Source organism: Acipenser ruthenus, chromosome 16 (genome assembly GCF_902713425.1).
Source record: "Acipenser ruthenus chromosome 16, fAciRut3.2 maternal haplotype, whole genome shotgun sequence".
NCBI lineage: Eukaryota > Metazoa > Chordata > Actinopteri > Acipenseriformes > Acipenseridae > Acipenser > Acipenser ruthenus.
This window is the reverse complement of record NC_081204.1, coordinates 13,978,023-14,002,819: the sequence shown is the minus strand read 5'-3', so window position 1 is coordinate 14,002,819 and position 24,797 is coordinate 13,978,023. Positions and strand designations below refer to the sequence as shown.

The window sequence follows — 24,797 nt, the reverse complement described above, 5'->3', positions numbered from 1 at the left end:
TAAATGTCTCTCATTTTCAATGGCTTTCTGCAAACTCTTGCAGGGAAGCACTGGAAGTGTGACAATGAACCATCTTCAAAGAATGACTAACTGTGTCCATGAATGGCTTAGAAGAAAAATGCCATTCAAAATAATATTAAAACACACATTTATTATAAAATATGTTATATAGGACAAATGCAAGACTTTCGAAATGATAGTTATTAATATCAGGGAATTTTCACTGGAATTATTCTATGAGCTTGATGTACAATGTAGAAACATGAAAAAAAAATTATATATATATATATATATATATATATATATATATATATATATAATAAATAAAATAAATAAATTAGTGTAATATTCTTTCTGGCTGTCTTTTGGAGGCAAAATCTGTAATTCTCCTGGCAGCTATTTTTATTCATTTATTTTAAAATCACCAGCCAGTGACTCTCGGGGATTTGAGGAATATGAATATGTGGAAGTGGAATGAGTCATCAAAACCACACCATTAAGCAGAAATGGCAGTCTCTGTTTGAGTGGTGCTCAGGACTGAACGGGACGTAGGTAAGGCTGGGGGTGCTCACGACTGAACGTGAGGCATGCAAGGCTTGGGTGCTCACGACTGAATGCGAGGCAGGCAAGGCTGGGGGTGCTCACAACTGAACGGGAGGCAGGCAAGGCTCGGGGTGCTCAGGTCACCATTGAGCTCTTGTGGGGGCTATCTGGCACCAGCATTTCAAGATGCCTCCCTCTCTCTGGCCAAATCCTCACTAATTTGAAAGAGAAAGAAGTATTTATGGAGTTCAACCCCTATATAGGTTTTTCTCTTTTTCATTCTAGGCTTAAGTTATCCTGACAGAAAATGCACTTTTTTAAAAAAAGACAAGAATCTAATATGGGAATTGTCTCCAAGTGAAATAGTTACTATGGAACTAATTTCAACTTTAATGGAACCAAAGGGTATATTTGTAGAAATTAAACTTGCCCATTGCTACTATTGGTATTTATTTCTTTATTTTTAAGACGAGTGCCATCTTTAGTTGAATACTTATCACACATCATAATGCTAAACATACTGAAGACTGGAGTTGTTGAACGATGGCGCTCACATTAAAATGGGATTCAGAAATACTTAGGACTACAACTCCTTCATGTTCTGCAGTTTATGTTCTATCCTAATACTAGGGATTCAATCTGTATTACTCAATCTTTACTTAGAACTGTGATCCTGTAGTGCCAAGTAGCCCAGGGCAATAACAGGATGATAAAATCAACCTTCACACCAAAACAATCCAACTGATCAGCAGCCAAGTTCCAAAGCAAACATGCTTGTAAAAAAAAAAAATAATAATAAAAAAAAATACATTAAAAAAAGTGCAGGCACTTAGTAGAGTCCTCAATCATATGATAAGCATGCAATAAGGGAATCTGTCAAATGCAAAGGAAACACCTACAGAAGCCCAGGAGTATGATACAAGTTTGGTGACGAGACACCTGCATGGCAGTGTTCCCTGTGGACTGTGTGTCAGACAGACATGTGGGTCAGTTAAATAAAAATGTGTAATGTACATTCTAGTAATACTAAAACAGAAGCCATACTAGATACGGTACTTTACAGAACACTGATTCTATCAATGTAACACTTTCAATTTAGATGCATTCTATTATTTGTCTTCCTTGAAACTATTGTATTACCTGGATGATATTAATTACACCACAAATGAGAATTTCCCATAAAAAAGTGGCGCATAAACCTGTGTTTCTTCATGAAAATAAAACATTAACAAGTTTATGAAAAGCGTGTCTCAGATGATGTAAACGTAATGTGTTTGTTTTGACATATTCAAAACGACAAATCAAATGGCCCCTAACTAGCATCCCCTGGCTTTTCACTTTGAGAAGTGGTATGTTGTGTGTACTGACTGTACAATAAAACAATAAGGTTTACTGCAGACCCAAACATAACAAATAACTGCCCGCTCTGCAGTATGTTTCATGCACGCACATTTACCTCCATAACGCATGGGCATGTCAATGCAGTGCTCCCTGTGGGGGCCCTAGCTAATATCAGCAACAGGATTCAAACCCCACCCCCACTTCCTGACTGGTGTGTTGCTTATGAATCTCCCTGTATAACCTGCCACGCTTGAGGAAAAGTATAGTAGGGGACCAAAACTGAGACGGAAAACAAGCACGCACGTGGAGTGCAAGGCCAGCACAGCAGTCAGGATGGCAATGATCTGATGTAGAAGTGAGCCTGTAAGGGGTTAATTGTTTTACAGCAGTCCCTCGCTTTGTACATTCAGCTATGCTGGACACAACACATGTCCCCCAGTAATAGCCAATTCAGTGTGACGCTATGTCACTGGGCTGTTCCTCGACAGCCTGGTTCCCTGCCCTAGATCCTGCTGTTATAAAATCCTACAGTCTTGTTCTGATTTCACAACTACTTTCCAATACTGATAACTAGACAAAATACTAGGACTATTACAGTCACTATTTGAAAAATCAAGTGTGCACTATATAGCACAGTTTAAATTTGTGTTATCTCCTCTATTTACAGCATTATCAATGGAACCCTCATCCCCTTGGGTGTTTAAAAGGGTGAATAGACCTGTAATAAAGGGTTTCAATATCTACAGCATATTGTCTCGTCAAAAAAAAACAGCAAGAGACACATTTAAAAAAGAACTGAGATCGTCTTTACAACGTTAATGTTTCTACTAAAAAAATCTGGTAGAAACCAAGACTAGCGTCAGGCTGCACACAAAAAAACCTAAGTACACAACTCCTAATGACTTCCTGTCGGGTCTTTGTTACTTGAGTGTGATGTCATGCGGAGAGGTGATGATGAAGCAGCTTTTGAATGGTTCCACAGCCCCGGAGGCAGCAGCAAAAACTGGTAACTGCTAAACTAATTCCTCACACTGTACGACAAATCAAGAGATATCTTGCTGTTAGTGTTCTAAAATGTAGAACCTACAAGAGCAGCTTTGGGTTTTATACGGGTGCCTGGGGTGGGGAAAATACATTCTGAAATGGAGAAATCACAGAACATATTAAATATAAAGATAAACAGATCTATAGTGGAAGTCTGAAAGGCGTTAGCCGATAGATTAAAGTAACACCACATTTCAAAAGATATGTACAGCATTATGTTTAAGATTTAATTGGAAGATAAGGCATGTGTGTCGGTAGCATGCAATCACAGCCACGGCTATACATCCTAAATCAGAGCTATCATTATGTTTTTGATTGCCATGGTATTTATCAACAGCATGTACAGAATAGTATAGCATAAAAGAATTAGCAATGAAATGTTCATCACCATTTGAAAAGCGGTATTCCGGAATGATGTCAAAAAGCAAGTGTGAGAGACAGGTGGAAGTATTTACAGACAAGCTCACATTTATCCCCAGAATCTGACACTCTCAACTTATGCTAACTAACGTTAAGTATCAAGTTTGACAACTGGATAAGCGGTTTGCTAGATATATGGAAAACTGTAAAGAGTGACATTCAGTTGTAGTCAAAAGTTTACATGCCCCAGTGGAAATTTATAAAATTTCTCAAACAAATTATAGGAAAAAGTCTTCTAAAGCAAAAGTTCTGCTTTTGTGGAAAAGAAAAAAAAAAAAAGGAGGTTACAAGAATAAATGTCTACAATTATTTTACAGAACTCCAATTCAAAAGTATTCATACCCCAGACAAGGAAAATTAAACAGCTAGTTGAGGTACCTTTAGCAATAACCTCTTAAATGATTAGGACATTTGTCAGCTTTCGGCATGATTCTTGTGATTTTTTTGACCATTCTTCAATACAAAATTGTTCATTCAAATTCTGAGGACTTCTCTTGTGCACAGCCTTCAACTCATACCAAAGATTCTAAAATCAGATTTAGAGCAGGACTTTTACTAGGCCATTCCAGAACCTTGATTTTATTCATCTTCAACCATTCTGGAGTAGATTTTGAAGTGTGCTTTGGATCGTTGTGCTGGAACGTCCAGTCGGGGTTTCAGATGATTGGCCAATATCTTTTGGTGTGCTATGGAATCCATTTTTACATGTATTGGAACTAACTTTCCTGTGCCATTAGAGGAAAAACAAACAGTCCCATAGAATGATATTACCACCTCCATTCTTCACAGTAGGTATGGTGTTTTTTTCTTTGTATGCCTCACCAGACTTGCTCCAAATGTTACGACTATCAGCGTGACCAAATAGCTCGATTTTTGCTTCATCCCTCCACAAAACCTTTGACCAGAACTCCTATCCATCATTCAAATGCTGTTTTGCAAACTTTAAAGAGATTGTCCTCGTGACGTTTTCCTAAGAGTGACTTTCTTTGGCCTGCGACCATCGAGACCTTCAACATACAATACTCGACCTATGGTTTAAAATGGAAACCCCAGTCCCACTTGCAGCCAATTCACTTTGAATATCTTTGGCAGTCAATCTGGGATTGTTATTAACCTTCTTCACAATTCTACTTGTTCTTGGTGAAAGAACCTTCTTTTTTCCCCCAGACAGAGGGAGTGCTGACAGTACAATGAGTCTTGTACGTCTTAATAGAAACAATGGTTGAAATTGGGACACTCAAATGCTTGGAAATCTTCTTGTAACCTTCTCCAGCTTCATGACAATAAATACGTTTCTGCCTTAAGGTCTTCAGATAGCTCTTTACTTTTTCCCCCATATTGACTTATTGGTAATGACAATCATCCTATGCCTTACCCTTTTATACTCCAAGAATGTTCACCTACAATCCAGCATTTTCTAGACTTTTCTAGAATTAGGTTAATCATTATCATATTGAAATGTCTAGCACCTTGTAGACAATACTATCATAGTAACAAAGGGTATGAATACTTTTGAATTAGTATTTTTGGAGTTTTTCTGAAATAGAATTGTAGACATCTATTTCTTGTAACTTTTTTCACCTCATCCACAAAAGCAAAACACTTGCTACAAGATTTCCTAAAATTCTTTGAGAAATTTCTAGAAATTTAAAATTTCCACTGGGGCATGTAAACTTTTGACTACAACTGTATGTACTTAAAACCGCATTCACTATATCCTCTTTTCATCCACAGCAGGAGGGTAATACTTTAGCCGATCATCCATGTACAGTATGTACCAAACCCTATGCTGGCACTGTACGCTAAAAGACACACTGTGTAGTGCCGTTACCTCCTCGAATGCCCTCCAGGGGGTAGAAGAAAGCCACCAGGAGGTTCATGAGGACCGCGAGGTTGAAGGAGATGCTGCTCCAAAAGGACATGTTTCTGGAGCACCAATACAACACCGGCTGAGCTGTGGAGCACAAAAATAGGCAATAAAAAGCACCAGGCCACAAACATGAGGATGCATTATACAGTAACAGTGAGGAGAGAGAGAGAGAGAGAGAGAGAGAGAGAGAGAGAGAGGAGAGAGAATATGACCCCCCCCCATGATAGTTTGGGAGTTTGTCTTTTCATTGGTCAGTGTTGCAGTGTGTTGTGTAGAGCCTGCTCTATTGGGTCATGCAGTCTTTGACCTTCGCCACAAACAAGCCAAATCTTTCAGCCACTTATCCTTATTATATTTATTAACATTCGGTACAAAGCAGCAGCAGCTTTTCATCTAGTGTCTGAGATAGCTGCACATCCCACTCTGAAGTATACAAGTAAAATAACCAAAATATCTTTAAACGGAATTGAAAGGGGGACTGGTGATCATGGTAAGAAATAGCATTTTTGTAGTTTGATCTTGTTTGCACAGAGGGCAGATGTAGGGTATGCGTTGTGGTTGCAATAGCTGAATACATAGTAAAACGATTTGCTGTATTACTCCTTTTGTTTCAGGCACTTTACATGTACAAAGACAGACTTAAATATGTACAGTGTGATAAACATTCCACCAACAAAACACTGAGGGAGAGTTGTTCCCACTTTGGTACCAGAACTTACTCAACAGAACACACTGCAAATACAGACCTGCTTCCAATATGAAAGAAAAGTGGCCATGATCAGATTAAGAACATACAGTGAGAGGGTGTGGTAGGAACTATGTTAAGTACACAGAGTGAACATAATTCCACATATTATCCAATATGTATTGTCTTCACTTCATAGATCTCGCACAATTCTGAATGGAATTTATTTTCTTAACTAAAAAAAAAAAACTACCAGAAGTTTCACACAGTACCAATTGCTGATTTTCCAGTTTCCAATGTTGACTTGATTCCTTCATGCAACCTCTGAGTTGAATCGGTAGTGTAGCACAGTAGCAGAAGAACGCTTGATTAGTTTCCTGTATTAACATCTTTAAATAAACACCAATTAAAATCACTTATCATACTGTGTACGTTTCATATGTTTCTCAGGAGAATTGAGATCTACAAAATGGCAATACATTAGAAAATTTACTGGAATTCATGTTAGCACCACATACTTTAAGATCTACAGTACTTTAAAATTATGCAGAAGCAACTACAATCGTAAACTTGATAACCTAAGAGATGACCCAGGAATCAAGACAAGCACTTTTACAAGATGAAGAAGCTTTACTATTAGGGACTTTTTTGTATGCAGAAGTGTTTTTTGTAAAGGGGAAAGGGTTCATGTGTCTGTCACTTCAAGCACCTATTTATAAATAGGCGTCTGCATTCTTTCACAGCCAACACAATGAAAACGGTTTGTTTGGCGGATGCTATTATGAAAGCAGACACTGGTTTTTAAAAGGAAAAAGGGGAAATGCGAGAGGGGATTTTCTGAACAAAAACATACACAGTATATGTGCATGACGTTACAGCAGAGCGAATGCAAGTGCACTTCTTGTATTGATTCATATAGATAACTCAATCACGTGTCCAAGCATGAGACCGCAGAGTGCTATAGTAAAATCCCCCAGCAATAACAAAACTGACTAAAATGAGTCCATTCAGAAAAACCACATCCTCTCAGCTGGTTCACAATAATGAAATACTGCATTCTATAGAAAAAATCCTACCAATACAAACTCTACGTGAGGCTTATGTAGAACTTCAATACCCTCAAATCAGAATTCCAAAGGCACAAGTCGACTACACTGAAGAATAGTGGTCTACTTGAATTGGTTACTTATACCTTATTCTATGCTGTGTGTAGTGTTGCTACACATACTGGGGGTGTTAACCCATTCTTGTTGAGGATCAGTCTAATAAAAAATTGGATGGCAGTGGATTTGGTATTCTGATCTAAGATTCCCTTGTAATATGGTTTCTTATTTTCAGGTTTTATGAACTAAAAGGGTTCAAGACCAGGATAAAACAAAACACACAGCAGGGGAGCTCACATTCTATTTCATTCAAATTAACTATAAAGCCTTGATCAGCCTTCCATTTTACACTAAAAAAAAAAAAAAAAAAAACACAATAAAAAAAAAGTTGTTTCATAAAAATATATTTGGATATAACAGCTATAGAACTTTGTCTGCCCACACAAACGTTTGCCATTGATCACCAGAACAGATGTTTTGTGATCAAACAGATCCCAGATTTCTTGTTCCGAGGTATGGAGTAATCAGTTCCATGATTACAGCCACCAGTTTTCCTATTGCGACAACTTGTGTAACTTGCCATTTCGTGCGTTCAAAATCTTGGATAATGTCCAACTAATATATTTACATGCCTCTGCAACACAAACACTCAATGATGAGTCCTCTATCAAAGTTGCAGACATCTGCCTGCTTATCTATTTTTAGAAATACAAAAAAGAAAACTTCAATGACAAGCGTGTCGATTAGAAGTCTTTCATTTTGAACCAAGTCAATGAATCTGGATACCCTACCGCCACCTGTTAGAAATGTAAGCATTGATGCATCAGGATGATCAGTGATACCCTGGTACTGTACATGTATACATGGAGTTTCTAATGGTTTGGAAATCTGGAAAGGAAAATAAGTTAGCAATTCACATTAAGACAGCAGTCCAGAATAAGCAGTAAGCATGATTAGCTACAAGGCAAGACAGTCGATATACGTGCAGATGAAAGGGTGAAGCCAATACTAAATTCTACAGCTATCCTCTGCGCTACATGTCACCAGTTAAACCCAATCCTGATGGTTCTAATGCCAATTGATCAATGTCTACATTGTGAGATATGTGTTTCAGGAAAGATTTATAATACTATCATGGGTGGTGTTGGCCATTGGCCTTAAAGTATTAATATTCCTTAACTGTCTCACCGAAAGAAAACGTGCAGTTGGCTGATCACAGGCATCCAGTGTATTTTAACTAAGGTTTCAGGTAAAAATCCTGTAATGTTTCCAAAAGATACACAGCAATATACTTCCATTAAAATACGCCTGTACAGGCTCAACCAATTAAAAGCAGCACGCCACAAAAAAAAAACAAAAAAACACAGCACCGAAACAGGACCCAAGTACCATGATTCAGAAGATACACAGGCTTTGGTTAAGTATTGGATCAGAATGGAATATCCAATATTTGAGCCACTTGTATCATTTCTTACAAACTGGTGTTCTTTAGGAGGCCATTTCAGAATTGACCTTGCTTGATTATAGTCCAATTAGTATGGTTGCTGCATCAGCAGCTTTACTTGGCATATGTTATGGTGTGGGCAGCTGAGTTGAGTGTGGACTTCTGGAGATTGCATTAAAAAACACAAGTCTAAAATATCCTGTCAAACTGCTGAAAGTAGTAGGACAGATGCTCAAAATGTTTTTTTGTTGTATGAAATTGTAACCTGGAAAACATTGCTTGACAGTCTCCTAGGCCTTTAGATTGACACCAAACAATAACAAGATCTCAAAATCCAACTGCTTCATCCTTCATCAAAAATGGAGTCATGAAACAACAGTTTAAAACAATTAACAGTACTTTGCTATTGATTAAATGAGAACTTGAACGACTTGTGACTCACTTAATGACTTTAAAAAAGGTCTTCGCCACCTATGTCTAAAACCAGGTTGGGTGGTTTGTGTTGCTCACTTCAAATTGCAGGAAGACTCACAACCTGTGAATAACCACCCAACTCAAGAAGAAATAAGCGGCGAGCACAACAACTTATACAAAAACAAAGACACCGCTGAAGATTGCATATGAGCAGGACCCACTCTCGAGAGGTTAAATATGCAGGGAGAACACAAACGTACACAAGAGGAACCAGGGGGAATGGTTAGCGGAAAGCGGCAAGCACACAGACCTATATTATTAGAGAGTTACTTGTAAAACGCACAGGGAACCGTGTTTGTGTTACCAACAGCCTCTTGTGTACCTCGCAGCTTCTTCTGCCAGTTCATCTCGTTGAAGAGGTCCTCAGACCTCAGAAAGAAGTCATTGATCTTGCTACCCTGCTCATCTCGCTCTGTGCTGTAGTACACACGCAGCTTTGACTCTTTGGTGAGGAACTCGCAGATATTGGGCACCGGGAACACAATCTGCTCCATGGTGCGATCATGGCGCACAATCTGTAGACAGAAAGTTCAAATTGAAAAGTGGGAGCGGGATGTCTATTGCCCCTTTTATCCTACTTAAAATCCCATAAAGCTGTGAAATATATCCCCAAATTACCTCCTCGTTAAATATATGAACAACATTACAATGATCTAGGATCATTTTCTAGGAATGCAGAACTATAAGTAGGGATTTTATTACACAGGTAGCCCCCCCCCCCCCAAAAAAAACAAAACAAATTATACCTGCTCTGTATGTATGTTAAGCAAGAAAAGATCGAATAAATGCATTTTAAAATTAACTAATTGTGTCATGGTACCCAAAATGTGATCCATTTACTACCATGACTTGTGGGAAACTTGATTTTACCATCAAGACCAAGAATGGTACCGCATTAAATATTGTGCCTCAAACACGAAATTATCCACAGTGAAAACGCCTTTATATTAGTTGCGTTTCAACTTGCACGTATACCTTTCTTTCAATGCAGTTTTATTTCCTGTCTCAAATGGTATTTAAAAAAGTGTGAAGATCATTGATACCAATAAGCATTATGTGGATTGTTACTGATAAGATGAATTTAGCACTGTACATACTGAATGCAGACGTGCCATTTAATTAAAACACCAGTTAAGAAACAACAGTATACCAGTCATGGAAAAAGACATTTTCTTTTGCTATGTAATGCATGGCCATTAACATACATGTTTTTCTTTTGTACAGTTAAAGTGACAGCAATCATTACAAATGTAACAGAACTACCAATAAAATATATTTGCTGGCTGTATTTTGTAGGAGTTTAATGGTCTGCATAAGGCCAGAAGTAAAAAACGGATGTGAAACTGTTTTTACTATACAGTCAAATTCAGTTACCAGTGTTTGGAGGGAAAAATACAAAAACAGCTGTGTAGCAACCGTAAATAAACTGTGGTGTATTAAATTGATCAAAAGGTTGCCCAAATACTACAATTAAGGCAACAGAGACTTATGCACTGCATGTTTAAACTTTTCAGATGGACATTTTTTTTTATCACCTACATGATCAATTGAATAAATCATGTTTACAACCATGTGCAGGACATGTGGAGTTGACTGAATCATAGAATACAGGACTGCACCAATTAAGACATTAATTTAAAAGTTCTCTCTATACCCCTGAAACTTAGTCACATGACCTCAATATGGCAACCCTATCTAGTCAGAGGCAATGGTCTCTTAAGATCTCGGATTACAAAAAAATGACATTATACCACAGTATGACGATAACCGTGGTATATTTGATGGTCACCATACCGTCAACTTTATACCATGACATCCCTAAACCACATCAAAACTTACAGTATACAGATCTCAGTGTTAGGTCTAATGCGAAAGTCACACAATAAGTCAGCCACCTTAAGTCACAGGGCAAAGTGTCAGTTACCATTATATTTTGTCAGATGTGTTTCCTGAATGCTGTCAAGCAGCAGCACTGGCTCTACTGTACTCACTTCTATCTGGGCAGTGTGTTTGGCATAGAATTCTAGAGCTTCATCTCCTTCTCCGTTCTGACCTCCAGGCTTCAGCATGTGCTGGAGCTCCTTATTGTGCCGCGCCAGCTGTGGTTCAAAAACAAAAAAGGCAGTGAAACTGAACATTTGTCATGGAATGTTAGGAAGAGAATCACAGAACGCAGCCGTGCACCAGATCTTAACACCACTTCTCTAACTACATAGATCCTGCTGGCATGTTCCTCCAGGGCTTATGCATTGACCTACTTTAAAGTGTACTATATACAATACATAACCAAAATAGACCCCAGTGTTTGGTCTTTATCACCTGGAAACCAAAGTCACATGACCATAATATGGCAGCCACCTTATGTCAAAAGTGAAAGGCAGCATTAGATTCTGGATATAAAGTCAGCATCAGAAGTTTTTATTTTTTTATTCCTAGTAATAATTGCAGAGGATTTACAAAAACAAATCCTCCCTTCAAAAGAGATGCTTGATAAAATCAACCAGACACTAACCCTAAAAAAACAAAACAAACACACACATTAAATTCTGAGTGCCAATCTTTAATGTTAAACTTTAAATATTATAAACCTTTAATAAAACACTGAAAGGAAAGATTGTCCAAATCACGTTACGTAAAACCACTGCTTAATTCTCAGAAAAAAGGATTGCACCTTGTGAGAGAAAATACTTAAATGCCAAATATTTTTAATGTAACTGAGAATTTATTAAAACAAGAACGGGGGAAAATAAAAGCTCTGTTAAGAGTAAACTACACTGACACAAGCGGAAGTGTTTCATGCCCTGCCAGGGTAACGTTCTGCTGCAGCACGTTACCTGATGAGCCAGTATATAAATATTGTGCCCCACGTTCCTAGGGGATGCAGCGTGATCCTCTCCATCTTCATCCTCTTTACCATCACCATCATCATCATCATCACTGTCCTCAAACTCTACCTCTCCTTGCAGGTAAGCCTTCTTTATCACCTCCACCTGCAATCCAAAAAAAACACACCGTTACCCAGTGTGACCAACATACATTACAAAAACGAGCACCTGGAGTCAAACTATCTATTATCTAGCTAGCTGACCCAGTCTAAGTCGCTTTGTATAAAAGCGTCTGCTAAATAACTAACTTGTAATAACAGCATTGTACTGAAGGAAGGTACAGTAAAAAAGGCTCAAATTGGAGAGACAAAGCTCTTGTGAAAAATCTGAACAAGGTTTACTTTAATTTCCTGCTGCTCCTGTAAAAGTACAGTACCTATGAAATAGTAGGTTTCGTGATTTATAGATAAGATTACGACAGGAAAGAGAGTCTACCTCAGCACCATTCTAAAACGTCTGACCTGGCACAACTTCATAAATATATTGTTAAGAATGTCTAAGGGAATGTTTGAGGGAACATTTTGGATCAATTTGCATGTATTTTGTATATTGGACAACAGTGATCCGTCTGTAACTGGAGACAAAGTAAAAACAGCAAAGTTCCAGACTGAGGGGTAAATTCAAAAGAAACCGACCTTGAAGCAGTAAGAGTGCAGTGAAACCAATTCGAGCAAGACTGCTTAAATCAGAAGAAACAAGAACTTGTAGAGGGTGGATTCCACCACACTGACTCATTCCAGGAGAAACAGACAACACATCAGCCTTTTCCAGAAAAAAAAAACTACCACTGAGCGCTATTTCATGCCAGTTGCTGACTATGAACCACATTTGGATACCATTGAGAAGCTTGTGTGCTTCCCCTATTCACAAAGCCTGTCAGTAATTTATGTAGGGTTAGGGTTTATCCACATTGGGTTCATTTGGGGAGGGTTGCTCTGAACTCAGTACATTCTCTTGGGGAAACTTGCCAAACTGACCAACTAAACAATGGCAGGTCAAATCCGATTTGTAAACATGAAGTCAAATGAGGGGAAAATAAAACAAAAACAAACAGACTACATCAGGCTAACAAGCTCAGGTATGTCCAATGAAGTAAAAACTGGAATGGCTTAAAAGACGTGTTACTAGTATAGGTTATGCAATCAATACCTGAAGACCAATATATTCATGTTAGTTTCAAGTATTTAAAACTTGAATTTTCATCTCACTTGTGTCTAATAAAGCAAATTCACAGCGTACAAGTGAACCAACAAGCATGTGTATTGGTGCAGCACTCAAAAAGGGACCCTTCCTTTGATTCCCCCCCCCCTTGCATGTGGCAGCTGGATAGGGAACAAAAAATAAATAAATAAAAAGGAAGGAGAGCCTTTTTGACTGCTGCACCCCTAACACTTGTACAATGAAGTCAATTACTTCATTGATCAGTCACTAAATCAGATGAGAATTTCAAAAAATACTTCAGCATGAAACATTAATACACTAGACTATATAGGGCAGAATCGATTTCAGGTCACTCTCAATAGGAGTTCTGTTTCCATCATGGAAGAGGTGTAATTGCATAACAGTGTGGTAGGAAAGAACATGCAACTGTGTCACTTTGTGTAAGCCAGCACATTGTGTGAAGTAGATCAGCACGGCACGAATACAGCATGTCATTAACAAAAAGACTGACCTTCTGCCAATACAGTGCTGTGTAGGCAAATTGGGAATCTATAAAAGGGTTCGGTGTCTGAGAAAAGGCTAGAAACCAGGTTTAGGAATGATACATTCCTGTGAGAAAGCTGTTTCCCAATGTGGAACTGGCCAGAAAGAATGCCATCATTTTGCTTCTCCGAGAGGAGGATATTCTGTAATTGGTTCATTTTAGTGAGGTTTATTTGTAAAACCACTAAAATATCACAGCTTCAGATGAAAAACCATTGAACTACTGGTATGTGTGAGATTGTAGGTATTTCAAAAACACTAGTAGTCAATTCATTTCAGCCAGTCTCATGCATTTTATTTTGCTACAATTTCTCTTATTTAACTAAAATGTAAAATAAATTAAATTGACATTGAAATACAGTAGTGCTGAGATGAACATTGTGTTTTCATGTTCGGATATCTGTTGAAGACGAGTATTCGAATATTTGTTAATTTGCAAACATCTAAGCCATTATATGCAACACTGCATCTGAACAGCACTGGCAACTTCACATGTACATTACACCGAGATCACCATTTGGCAGCTAGTGTTGCGTGCATAACCTAATGCTAAAGTTTGGCAGCCAGAAGTAAATGGATAGAAATCCCACACAAACTGAGATATCTTTCCCCTTGCTAATTTAGAAACTGTTGCGGAAAATCTAGCAAGGTAAAAACATGTTGTGATGTGGATTTCTCATTTCTATCGACTGTAATTTCTGGTGGACACGGCCATGCTTTTTTTTTGCTTTCGATTGTATGTATATATATTAAAAAAAAGGACTTGTCCCAGCACTAAAATACAGATTACTCAAAACACCAGCAAAGCAGATCAAAAAAACTGTAGTTTCTTCACTCCTACATAAATATTGCAGCATTTATTCCAGATTGTCATTTCACATGGTGGTCATAGCTTTACGCACAGCTTTGATGACCATAATGAGATTGGAGATCGATTATCGACTTGATGGTATAAAGGTATTTGACTGCAGAGGCGCCAAACTATTCCAGATAATGCTTAAAACGGACTATGCAGTATTTTATTTGAGAAAAACAACAAAAAAAACACACAACAACTGCACCCACTTGGTGTTACAATGCAAACTTCTCTAGTATTCCTATTCAGCGACTACAAAACAGACACTGTGTGTTAGTTCATTGATTCACAGCCAATGGGTTAAGGGTGTGGGTCCCGAACTAATCTCTTAACAATATTTACCATTACACTAACTGCTTAACTAAGCAGGGTAGAGCTTGGACTGGCTGGAGAGATTTGGCAACACGATACCATTTTTAAAGTGGAGACTGAAGATATTTACAATACCTGTCATTTGAACCTTCTACATAAAAGAAAAGAAAAAAAAAACAAAACACATGATTCTTAATCCATATACGCACAAAAAAGTAAGCATTTGAGGCAACATTAAAAACATTGCTGTAAGCCAACAACATACTGCCAATAACTTTGCCCACATTTCTGAAAGAGACATGTTTACTAAACTGTTTTGAAATATTGTGGAAATGCACACATGAACTAACTCCCTTTAGGCATCACTCCACATCACAAAACCACCATGCACAATTGTGCACAGCTGGCAGTCTCCGACAGCAGCTCGGGACTAAAATGGCAGGCAGGGTAGCTAAGATGCACGCCAAGCTGTGAGGGAAAGCTCACGTTATTCCTCTGCCAATCTCAAGAGAATTAAATTTACAAGCAGTAAAAACCCAATGACCACACAAAAAAAAAAAAAAAACACAAACACACCACACTGTTCTACAACAGCACTCTCATCAAATGGTCTTACCAACTCTTTGGGTCTCATGTTGTAAAGTATTCTCTCAGCATTCTCACTATCGTGTCGGCTTTCCATGATCGCCAGCAGCAGTTTGGAGGCATTGTTCTGGGCCAGGACAGAGAAGGGTTACCGAGTAAACAGCTGACACAGATAGAGATTTCACAAACATTTTCACAATCCCAGTGTAATTGTTTTACAAATGTAACAAATGTATCCATTGAATGTATGCAAGTGCCTGCTGCCTTCAACAGGCACTTGGAAACCAAATTTCATAGGGAACTGGGCATCTGAATTTATAAAATGTTCATGTTAACACTGAACACATTAACAGTAATACTAGGATTTAAAAGCTACTAAAGACTTTGGTGGAGGGGTTTTGTATTGTTGAAAGAGTTAATAAATTAAAAACCATCCTACTTAAGCCATGTGAAAATGCCCTGCTGGGTTTAGCTCTAGTCTTGTGTGATGTGCAAATCATGCAGCTGAAACACTAACCTTCAGCTCTAGTACCAGATCCATTCTCTTCTTCCCCAGAGGATTGATATCATTGAGAATCAGGGCAATAATGATGTCAATCCCATTCGACTCATGAGTAGCAATGCAGTTCTGAAGAACAAACAACTCTGTTACATTCACGATCACATACAACAAATTGAGGAAAACAAATAGTTCTACTGAAGTAGACAAGGGTGGCTGACAGATCAAAGAAATTATTATTATTATTATTATTATTATTATTATTATTATTATTAAGACGCCCTTATCCAGGGCGACTTACAGTCGTAAACAAAAATACATTTCAAGAATCACAGTACAAGTAATAATACAATTAAGAGTGAGATAAGTACAATGACTTTGGTTCTAGCAAGTACAAGTATGACAAAATACGATTCATTAACAGTGTCAGTGATAGTTCCATCACGATATTATTAAATACAAAATACTACAGATTAAATAACACTGGACAGATTACAGTACTCTAAAGTACAGGATTAAATGCAGTAAAATAGGGGGCAGATAAGAGCGAGTATTTAGGAAGAGTCTTAAGGAAGAGTCTTAAGGAAGAGTGATAAGTGTCCAGAGGGAGGAAGAGAAAACAAAAAAGGTGTGGTACTGTTTAACTGTAGTGTGCAAAGGTTTAACCCTCCCTGTTTCCATTTCCCCATAAAAGCAATCCCTTTACCTGTAACTCAAAAGACATTTAGTTTTTAAACTAGCCAAACTGTAGTTTTGAATGGTCCCTCTGTTAATCTGGTCAGGTGAGTCTGAAAGAGAGCTGCTTCTACTTTGTGGATGCAAGAACAGAGCGTGCTAAAGGAGTGCCAACTACAGATTTATTTAAAAGCGTTTCTCTTGCTTTTGGGGTGGGGCAAGGATAAAAAAAATACTGGTCTGCCTGCTGTTTGCAGCTCATATGGCTTTTCCAGTGAAACAATTTTTTGGGCTGGTGGCTAAGAGAATTGGATCAAATACCTATTCACTTCCTCCTGGGCACCCAGCAGGTATACAAAACCCCAGACAAAACCTACACAAAATAGTTCACTTCAGACCTTTACTATAAAGAGATTTCAATTGACCTATTTTTCCCCTCTTCACCAGCTTCTCAACAGTACCAAAGTCTCCTGAATCACCATGAACAGCTGAAGATGAGCAAACCAGCAGCTCTGACCAGTGTACCCCAGTCATTGCGGTCTGCTGATTCCTTTAACCGCAGTGTTCAGACTAAATCCTAATACAATTGCAGTAAGAGTTGAATTCCTGTAAATGAGGCCCGTTTCCCATGTGTTCCCTCTAGCCATGCACTCGGTACCTGGTTCTCATGACAAGGGCCCTGGCAGTACTCAGTCAGGCTCTCCAGGGTCTGATTGATGAGAGCCACGTTCTTCTCGTTGATGTACAGCCCCAGCAGACCCAGGCCCCCGGTAGTGCTGCCGCAGATACAGTCCAGGAACTGCAGGGTCTCGCACACCAGGTTGTAGTTGGCTTTGTTGTTTTGGCATCGCAAAAAAATCTAAAATTAAAAAAATTCACATCTAATAGTGCTTATACCATAGGGCTGTAGTTTCCGGATCAGACAGAATGGCAAATGTTTGCAACAAGATCTATGCAATAGGTTTTCCTGTAATCTGAAATTCGGTGAACCTTTCAAAAATATATCTTTCTAAAATACTAAAAAAGCAACAATACTGAGCAAGTATAGTCATAGTCCAATAATCCAGGGTGTTTATAATGTAACTGGTCAACACATTTTAAAAGAACCAAATTGTGTAGAACGTGCTGCACTCTGCCATTTCAAATCACGATTGTGTTTTATAAGGCAATAAAAAGGATTCTAGGAGTAAGACTATTTGGATGAGAATCATTAGGTTGTTGCTGACCTCATTGGGTTTGCTAGAGTATGAATGCAAAATGTAAAACCAGCTTGTGCTTACTCACACTTTCCACGTCAGTTGATCTAAAAACAATTTTTTTTTCTTCCCGAAACAAAATTGTTAGTAAGCAGAAACTGTTACTCTGGTTTTCTAGTACAGACTAAATCAAATAGTACTGGAAAGCACTACATTAGATGTAAATAAGTAAGTACTGCATATGGGAGTCAGTTACCACTGTGGATGTGAACTTAAATAAATATTTGCACACAGCGTTGCTTCCGATATATCAGCTGACACACTAACAGTCAGGTGGCAGATGTGTGATTTATCAACTCAGATAAGTCACAGCTGCATTATTATGTTCCAGTACCAGGGAATCCACCTGAATCACATCACTGGTAATCCTGGGATAACTACCAATAGGCATCTCCCACACTAAACAAATCCATCTATGGTTTGGTTCAAATCAACCTGTACCTGGCAACCATAACAAAAAACACACCTCACACAAATTGATAAACTATATAAAAACTTTACATAAAACCATTCACTGCTTGTCCACAGCTCATGTGTTGACTGGCTAAGCAATGTGACTTTCTGATCTATGGTGACCTTTGATCAGAGATGGGAAGACATCACATGTAAAAATAAAAGCTTGATGCTACAAGTGACAGACTTGTTTAAAAGCATGTCCCATCCAGCCCGACGAACCTGCAGGTCTCGGTTATGGTTCTCGCACAGCAGCTGCAGGAACCTCAGGATGGGCTGCATGATGGCTATGACGGCACTCATCTCCCACTCATCTTTATTCTTGTCTCCAGAGTTGGGCTGCCCTTCTCCGGATGCAAAGTGTTCCTCATGGTCGGCCTCCCGGCGGTAAGTGCTGAAGGCTTTCTTTGTCACTGAAGATGCTTCCAACAACTGCTCTCGCACTTCTTCAGTGATCTTTTCCATGGACTCTTTGGCTTAAGCAAAAGAAAAAAAAAAAAAAAAAAACACACACGTTACAGTAGTTGAAACTATGATGCATCAAGTTTATATTAGCAACATAGTCCTGTGCGCAATATATTTATTGCAGCTCTTTACTGTACACCATGTAAAAAGATTAAAACAGCAGTATACTTTCTTACAGTACATCTTTTGAAAAATCTTCTAGTTCTTGAAATACTGGAATTCTATTCTAAAATCGAGGAAACATTAAAACAAGCAACTTCCCAATTTAGAAAGTCCGATTACGTTCCCTCGCCACAGCAATTCCCCACACCAGCTCAGGAGAACTGAAGGTCAATGATCATCATCCAATCCCACGACCAAGCCAACTGCCTCTACACCTAGGAACTCGAGAGCAGATGTCAGTGAGCTGCCAACCTTCGGAGGACAAAGGCCTGCAGGTGTCCGCTTGAGCTCACTGGCCAGTGGGGTCTCCTGTAGCGCAGACCCCAAGAGGACTAGAGCTCTCCCCTCAGGTCGGTCCTGCGCGTGCAGCTTCCAAGTACATCGTTACGATAGCATGACTTTTCACAATCAAGACGCGACCCTACACACCACACGGTCGTGCTTTTATCAGGTAAAGCACCAAATCTAAGTGCATCAACGCACTTATGCTTTATTACTGTCCCCTTATCTTAAATCATACCAAGTGGTAAGTGCTCTGACCAGAGTACAGAAGCTGCCCTTCTGTTCTAAAGTAGTAGCCAGCCAGACATATGTAACATTGGCTAGATCAAAGTGTCCTTACAAAAGGAAGTCATCTAGTGATCAGCCACTTTGGAACAAGTTTCCATTTTTTTTTTTTTCTTGCAATACAATACAATACCTGTGTACTAGAGGCTGATGATCAGGGTCTCCACACTCAAGCCCCTTACCTTTTTTTCGCACTGGAACGTCCCTGTCCGAGGAGTCGTCATCTTTCTTCTTATTGCCCAGGTCACTGGTGTTCACTGTGACAGTAGCTTTAATCTCCTGCTGGGCTAACTTCATGCGGTCGTAAAACACTTTGAAGAACTTCTCAGACTTCTTATCCTCCGTGAGACGGCAGTAGAAAGAACGCTGTTGAAGAAGACAGATCAGTGGGGGGGTGGGATGACAAGCACCACACAACATGAGTTAACATGAAAAAGTAGATCACCATGACCTGTATCTCACATGGAAAACTGCAAGCTTGACAGACAGACTGCAGACACCTACTATAGACTGAGACTTATTTTCATATTAAGACTATACTTCAAATTGGTAGTTTTGATCTGTTCTCTAGATGCCTGTATTAGACAGACAGCCTCCATCAGTAAAGCTGTTCTCTAGATTCCTGTATGATTAAAAATGAAGTGCAACAGACCGTTGGACAGACAGCCTTGAAACACCCTGTCAACACTCAGCTTCAGCTAAAGGGTCTTACAACATACGTTTGCATACTGTTAATGGTACCCAAGTGAACAACTTTTATTGCAATGCAGTCTTCATACACAGAATAAGAGATGGTTTGCAGTGAATTCTGTGTGTGTATGTGTTGCGTGCATCTTCTATAACAAAGAATTGCTAAAAGTAGAATATTGCCATTTGTCTTCAATCTTTTTTGACATCTTTGTCATTTGCATTTGTATTCATGTATAAAGCCCTTCTCATCTGCTGCAGGTTTGTTTGTAGAGGGAATGAACAAGCTGCCTGTATTATACTCGTGGAAAACTAAAATCCAGGTCTACAGCCGGCTGCCTACACTGCACAGTGCGATCAGCTGGTATTGAGGACCGTTTCAAAACCAGGTTACATAAACTGAGCCTTTCCGGGTTAGAGCTGCTTCTCCAGCAAAACAAGCACATGAAGCGCCTGAAAACGGAATTGGAAACCACCACTGAATACAAAAGCAACCCCACAAACCCTGATATTACAGTACTGATGCAAAACAGGACAAGCTTTCTTAAAAAAAAATAATAATAATAATAATAATAATAATAATAAATAATAATCACTACGCCATTTTATTTTACCTTTGGGACAAAGCATGTCAGGTATTAGAGAAAGTAGCTGGTTGGTTAAGGACAGAAAATAAAGTGAATAGAAACAAATTTCACACTTTCATAACTGACTTGATAGTTTTTTTTTTTTTTTTTTTTAATATAAATATGTTTGTTATATTTTCTTTCAATATTTTATTACATAACAAATGAAAAATGCACAACAGGTAAGATTAATAAATTTAGCTAGTAGCTAATAAAAAAATAAAAAAAACAGATCAAATCTGTGTTGTCTCGACCCAGCACGACCTGTTACAGATTGTGAACACTGCTGGTAACAAAAGGTTAGTCTGGCTGGTTTGCACAACCAGTTATACAGTCCAAGACATTTGCTTGGGGTGTTGGGAGCGTTCACACAGTTTTTACTGTTACAAAAACCTCATACATTGCCTTCATACTCATTCATCCACTACACATGTCCCTTACACATACAGCACTCTGTTGCAGGGATGCACGCTAGGATTCCAATAAGACTGAACTGCACACAGTTTCCTACAAGCAGCCATCAATGTGATGTGAATCTGACCTCAACATGGACAGGTTGCAAGCCACACTGAGCTGTAGCCAGTTTAGGGATTAAGCAGAATAATATTATGTGAAAAAAGAAAATGACCCAGGGCCCAAATATCTAGTACGGATATCGGTTTCTGAATTTAATAATTCAAAGTCCAAAACACAAAAACATTCAGTTTTACACCCAAATAAACTCACTGGTTGTCTGCAGCATTCTTTTATGTAGCTTTCTGTGTACTCTTTTGGAACACAAGTTTACTCAATAAATACATGCACATGTGGCTTCAGCACCAGTTAACACCTTTGAGCTCAACTACAACTCAAGAAAACCAGGAGGTACACACAGCGGTCCCCATAATCATCTCTTAAATCACGACAGGCTAATCGAGCAAAAAAAAAAAAATACATTTAAAAAATCACTTCCTATGAAGGGTAAAAAGATTTGAAACAAAGCAGACAATTCATTCAAAACACCATGAAGAAGTGTCACTTACACTGTAGAACCATTAATACAAATTTTACATTGCTTTTAAATATGATCATAACAATAGCATTCGGAAAGAAGCTTGACTTGTGATAACGCTGCAATCATGTTCAGCATTTTCAAGAACAAAAGGCTAACGTTGACGATAGTGACATATATGAGCTTGAATGCATGTTGTTTCAGTTCTATATGTTGGAAACAAATCATGCCCAACTAGCTTCACCCAGCCTTTCACTTTTAGCCTTTTGCTAATGTGCATTGCCTGCATAATAAAAATGGCAAATTTTACTGTACACCCAAACGTAACCTGAATAACCTGACTGCTCTCCAGTATGTTTTGGGCACACTTATTAGGCAGATACCTGCATTTACCTTCTTTTAGACTGCTTAAGCTAAGAAAGCGAATGAGTGCAGGATAAAAACATTCATATAAAAAAAAAAAAAAAAAAAAAAAAAGGTGGTCTACTGGATTATAGCTAAATGCAATCCGAAACGTCTACCGGAGGCTAGGTGTGTATGACAAAAGTTTCGTGAGGATTGGTGCAAAATTAAGGCAGTTATCGTGTTCACTCGATAGTGTGACAGATAGACAAACAAATCAGCATACAAGTATAAGTGTCCTTTTTTTCGAATGGGGACCATTCAGGACAAAAGCGGTCTGAAGCAAGTAACTTTACGGAAAGACTAGCCTAGGAGAATTGTTTAAATAGCCTCAGGGTTTTCTAAAGAAAAATACCCCAATATACTAAAATGCATGTATATGCCCATTTTATTTAGTTTACTGGTCTGCAGTTTTGGAGTTATCTTTCTGATACAACTAGTCAGCATTACAGAAGAGATCTTTCCTAGACCTTTCTTAAAAGGTTATATACGGACATTTAAATTACTTTCAAGCTAGCAAGGCTTTTGGCTTCCAAAAACACTGCACACCTTTTTCTCCAGAACATCCGTGAGTCAGTGCAGACTGAAAGGGCAAACCGCTAGTCAAGGTGCTGTTTCAAGTGTTGTGTTCATAAACAATGAGGTGGCGATGAGACAGACTCAGCATCTTCCAGGTCTCTGATTCACATCAAGCACCCACTCAACTGGGTCAACTGAAGGAGGGAAGGACTTGACGTCAGCTATTTCTTTCTACTGTGATGTACAGTCCACAACAGGTGGTTAGGCATGAAATAGGGCTCTTTCAGCACTTGAGGCCCAAGCTTTTCGGCCCTTCATTCTTGCCTCGTTTAAATAAAAATGAAACTTATATTCATAATTTATTTCCTTTCACATGTTTAACAATATATAAAAATCACTATTTACCGGCAGGGAATTTTCTACATTGTAGGGGGCACGGAAACTTGAGTGGTAAGGCAATCATTTTCAATCTGTTTTTAATGTTTACAAGTTGGCCAGACTAAAATGTAGTGACCAGCTAGCATGTTTGCAGTAAGTTTATCTTCTTACTAGCTATATGGAAATACATTCCTTTGCATCTGACGAAATACATTTTGGCATAAATAATCCCCTTTGGGCAAAATCGCAAGCAAATTATCCCATTCAATAGTAAATGTACTGGTATTACATTGACAATTTACCCACAGTGGGAAAAACAGGTGCTTTGTTTCAGATTAATTGATTTTATATAACAAATAATAAAAATAAATAATAATAATAATAATAATAATAATAATAATAAAATAAATCAGGGTATTGTCCCGAGTTCAGAGTTCCATTTTCATGTTGACAGGATCCAGATTTAATTTAGCTAAAAGCTTACCTGGTCAATATAGCATTACATAATTATAGTAAAACTAATCCTGCCTAAAAAAAACTGAACCGAACATCTCCCTCTCAAATGCTTCTTTGAAGGTTGAAGACTGTCATATAAAATGAGCCAGTAATTATATGAATTTATAAAGTGTTTTCCTACTGTTTCAGTGTCATTACATCCTCTTTATCTTTATAATCTGTAAAGCTCTGGTTCTCTGTTAGTCGTACATTGTAATGTTTTAGAAAGTTATTTATTAAATCAGATTTGAATCCCATTTTAATGCAGTGCCGATGGTTAGTGTAATGAAAAGAAGAGATACTGCCCATCGAAGCCCCTTCTGTCTAGTTGATGACTGCAATAGGAGTTGTGTCCCATTCATAAAGAGGTCTAATCATTTCTTCTGTGTTGTTAAGCTATATATAACTAAATAAAAATAAATTACATCCAGGTTTTAAATGTGTGTTCCTTTGTCTGGTACCCCTTCCACTGAAATGTAATTCAATGTGAGAAACAGATTATTCCACGTCATGGTTGCTTTGAGGTGATGTAGATTGGTTTTAACCGAGTCTGTGGAATCGGAGCTGCTGCTTGTTGTGAGAGACTCTTTATAGATCAAATCAGGTGCTAACCTTTGCCGATGTGCCCTACCGATAGTTGAGTTGCACTTGACACCAACAGACCTATAAAAAGCTAGAAACTTGTGGACCGGTTTGAAATCACAGCTGATGCTAGAGTGAGCCTCTACCATTGGTTAGAAGCCTGCTAGAGCTGGAATCTGGATTGGCCAACAGTAAATAAACAGTTTTCTAATATTTAAATTACTAATACCAAATTATTACTATTTTTTTTAGATCACACACACACCCCATTCCAAGCTAACTTGAATCAAATCACCACATGGCCCAATTCAAACACGTTCTGCAATAATGTTTTTTTCTGATGGGTGTGTTAACAACTGAGTTCTCCAGGCATAAAACATCCAAGACACAAACTTAACACCTGCTAAAATAAGGCCTTTTTGTCAAGAGAAGTTTTGGAAAAACAATTACTATGTTTACGATAAATGAGATTCACTGTATTGCTATCTGACAAAGTCTGTGTGGAAGAGAGAGAGACATGGGGGGGTTGCCAATGGAAAAACCTAGAAGGCAAAAAAAGACTGCTCACATCAGCCTCTCTCCTTTCACTCCCTGATCAGCTAACACACATACCAGAGATCACTGCCTTCAAATGTACACATGCAACAGGCTTATCAGTAGTGGGTTAACTATTAACACAGGACCTCCATACCAAACTGTAAAACGTCTGGACAAGATTCTGGTTTTACTGCGGTTTAAAATACATATGTCTAATTGACGTATGTATGTAATAAC

General features: G+C 38.4%; 1 protein-coding gene across 13 annotated transcripts in view; it reads right to left on the bottom strand.

Annotated features, from left to right (window-relative positions):
• The window catches only part of LOC117412304 (inositol 1,4,5-trisphosphate receptor type 1-like), a 171,396-nt gene that overhangs the window by 32,574 nt on the left and 114,025 nt on the right, over positions 1 to 24,797 (bottom strand). For 8 of the 13 annotated variants that reach the window (XM_058988874.1, XM_058988877.1, XM_058988876.1 and 5 more), the window contains 9 exons: positions 19,526 to 19,709; positions 18,372 to 18,625; positions 17,099 to 17,299; positions 15,784 to 15,894; positions 15,298 to 15,393; positions 11,759 to 11,914; positions 10,916 to 11,023; positions 9,208 to 9,439; positions 5,180 to 5,302 (listed from right to left, as the gene is read on the bottom strand). In XM_058988874.1, coding sequence (XP_058844857.1) covers positions 5,180 to 5,302; positions 9,208 to 9,439; positions 10,916 to 11,023; positions 11,759 to 11,914; positions 15,298 to 15,393; positions 15,784 to 15,894; positions 17,099 to 17,299; positions 18,372 to 18,625; positions 19,526 to 19,709 — 1,465 coding nt within the window. The remainder of the gene's footprint in view (positions 1 to 5,179; positions 5,303 to 9,207; positions 9,440 to 10,915; positions 11,024 to 11,758; positions 11,915 to 15,297; positions 15,394 to 15,783; positions 15,895 to 17,098; positions 17,300 to 18,371; positions 18,626 to 19,525; positions 19,710 to 24,797) is intronic. The other 5 variants (XM_058988878.1, XM_058988883.1, XM_058988885.1 and 2 more) reach the window with 1 other exon arrangement.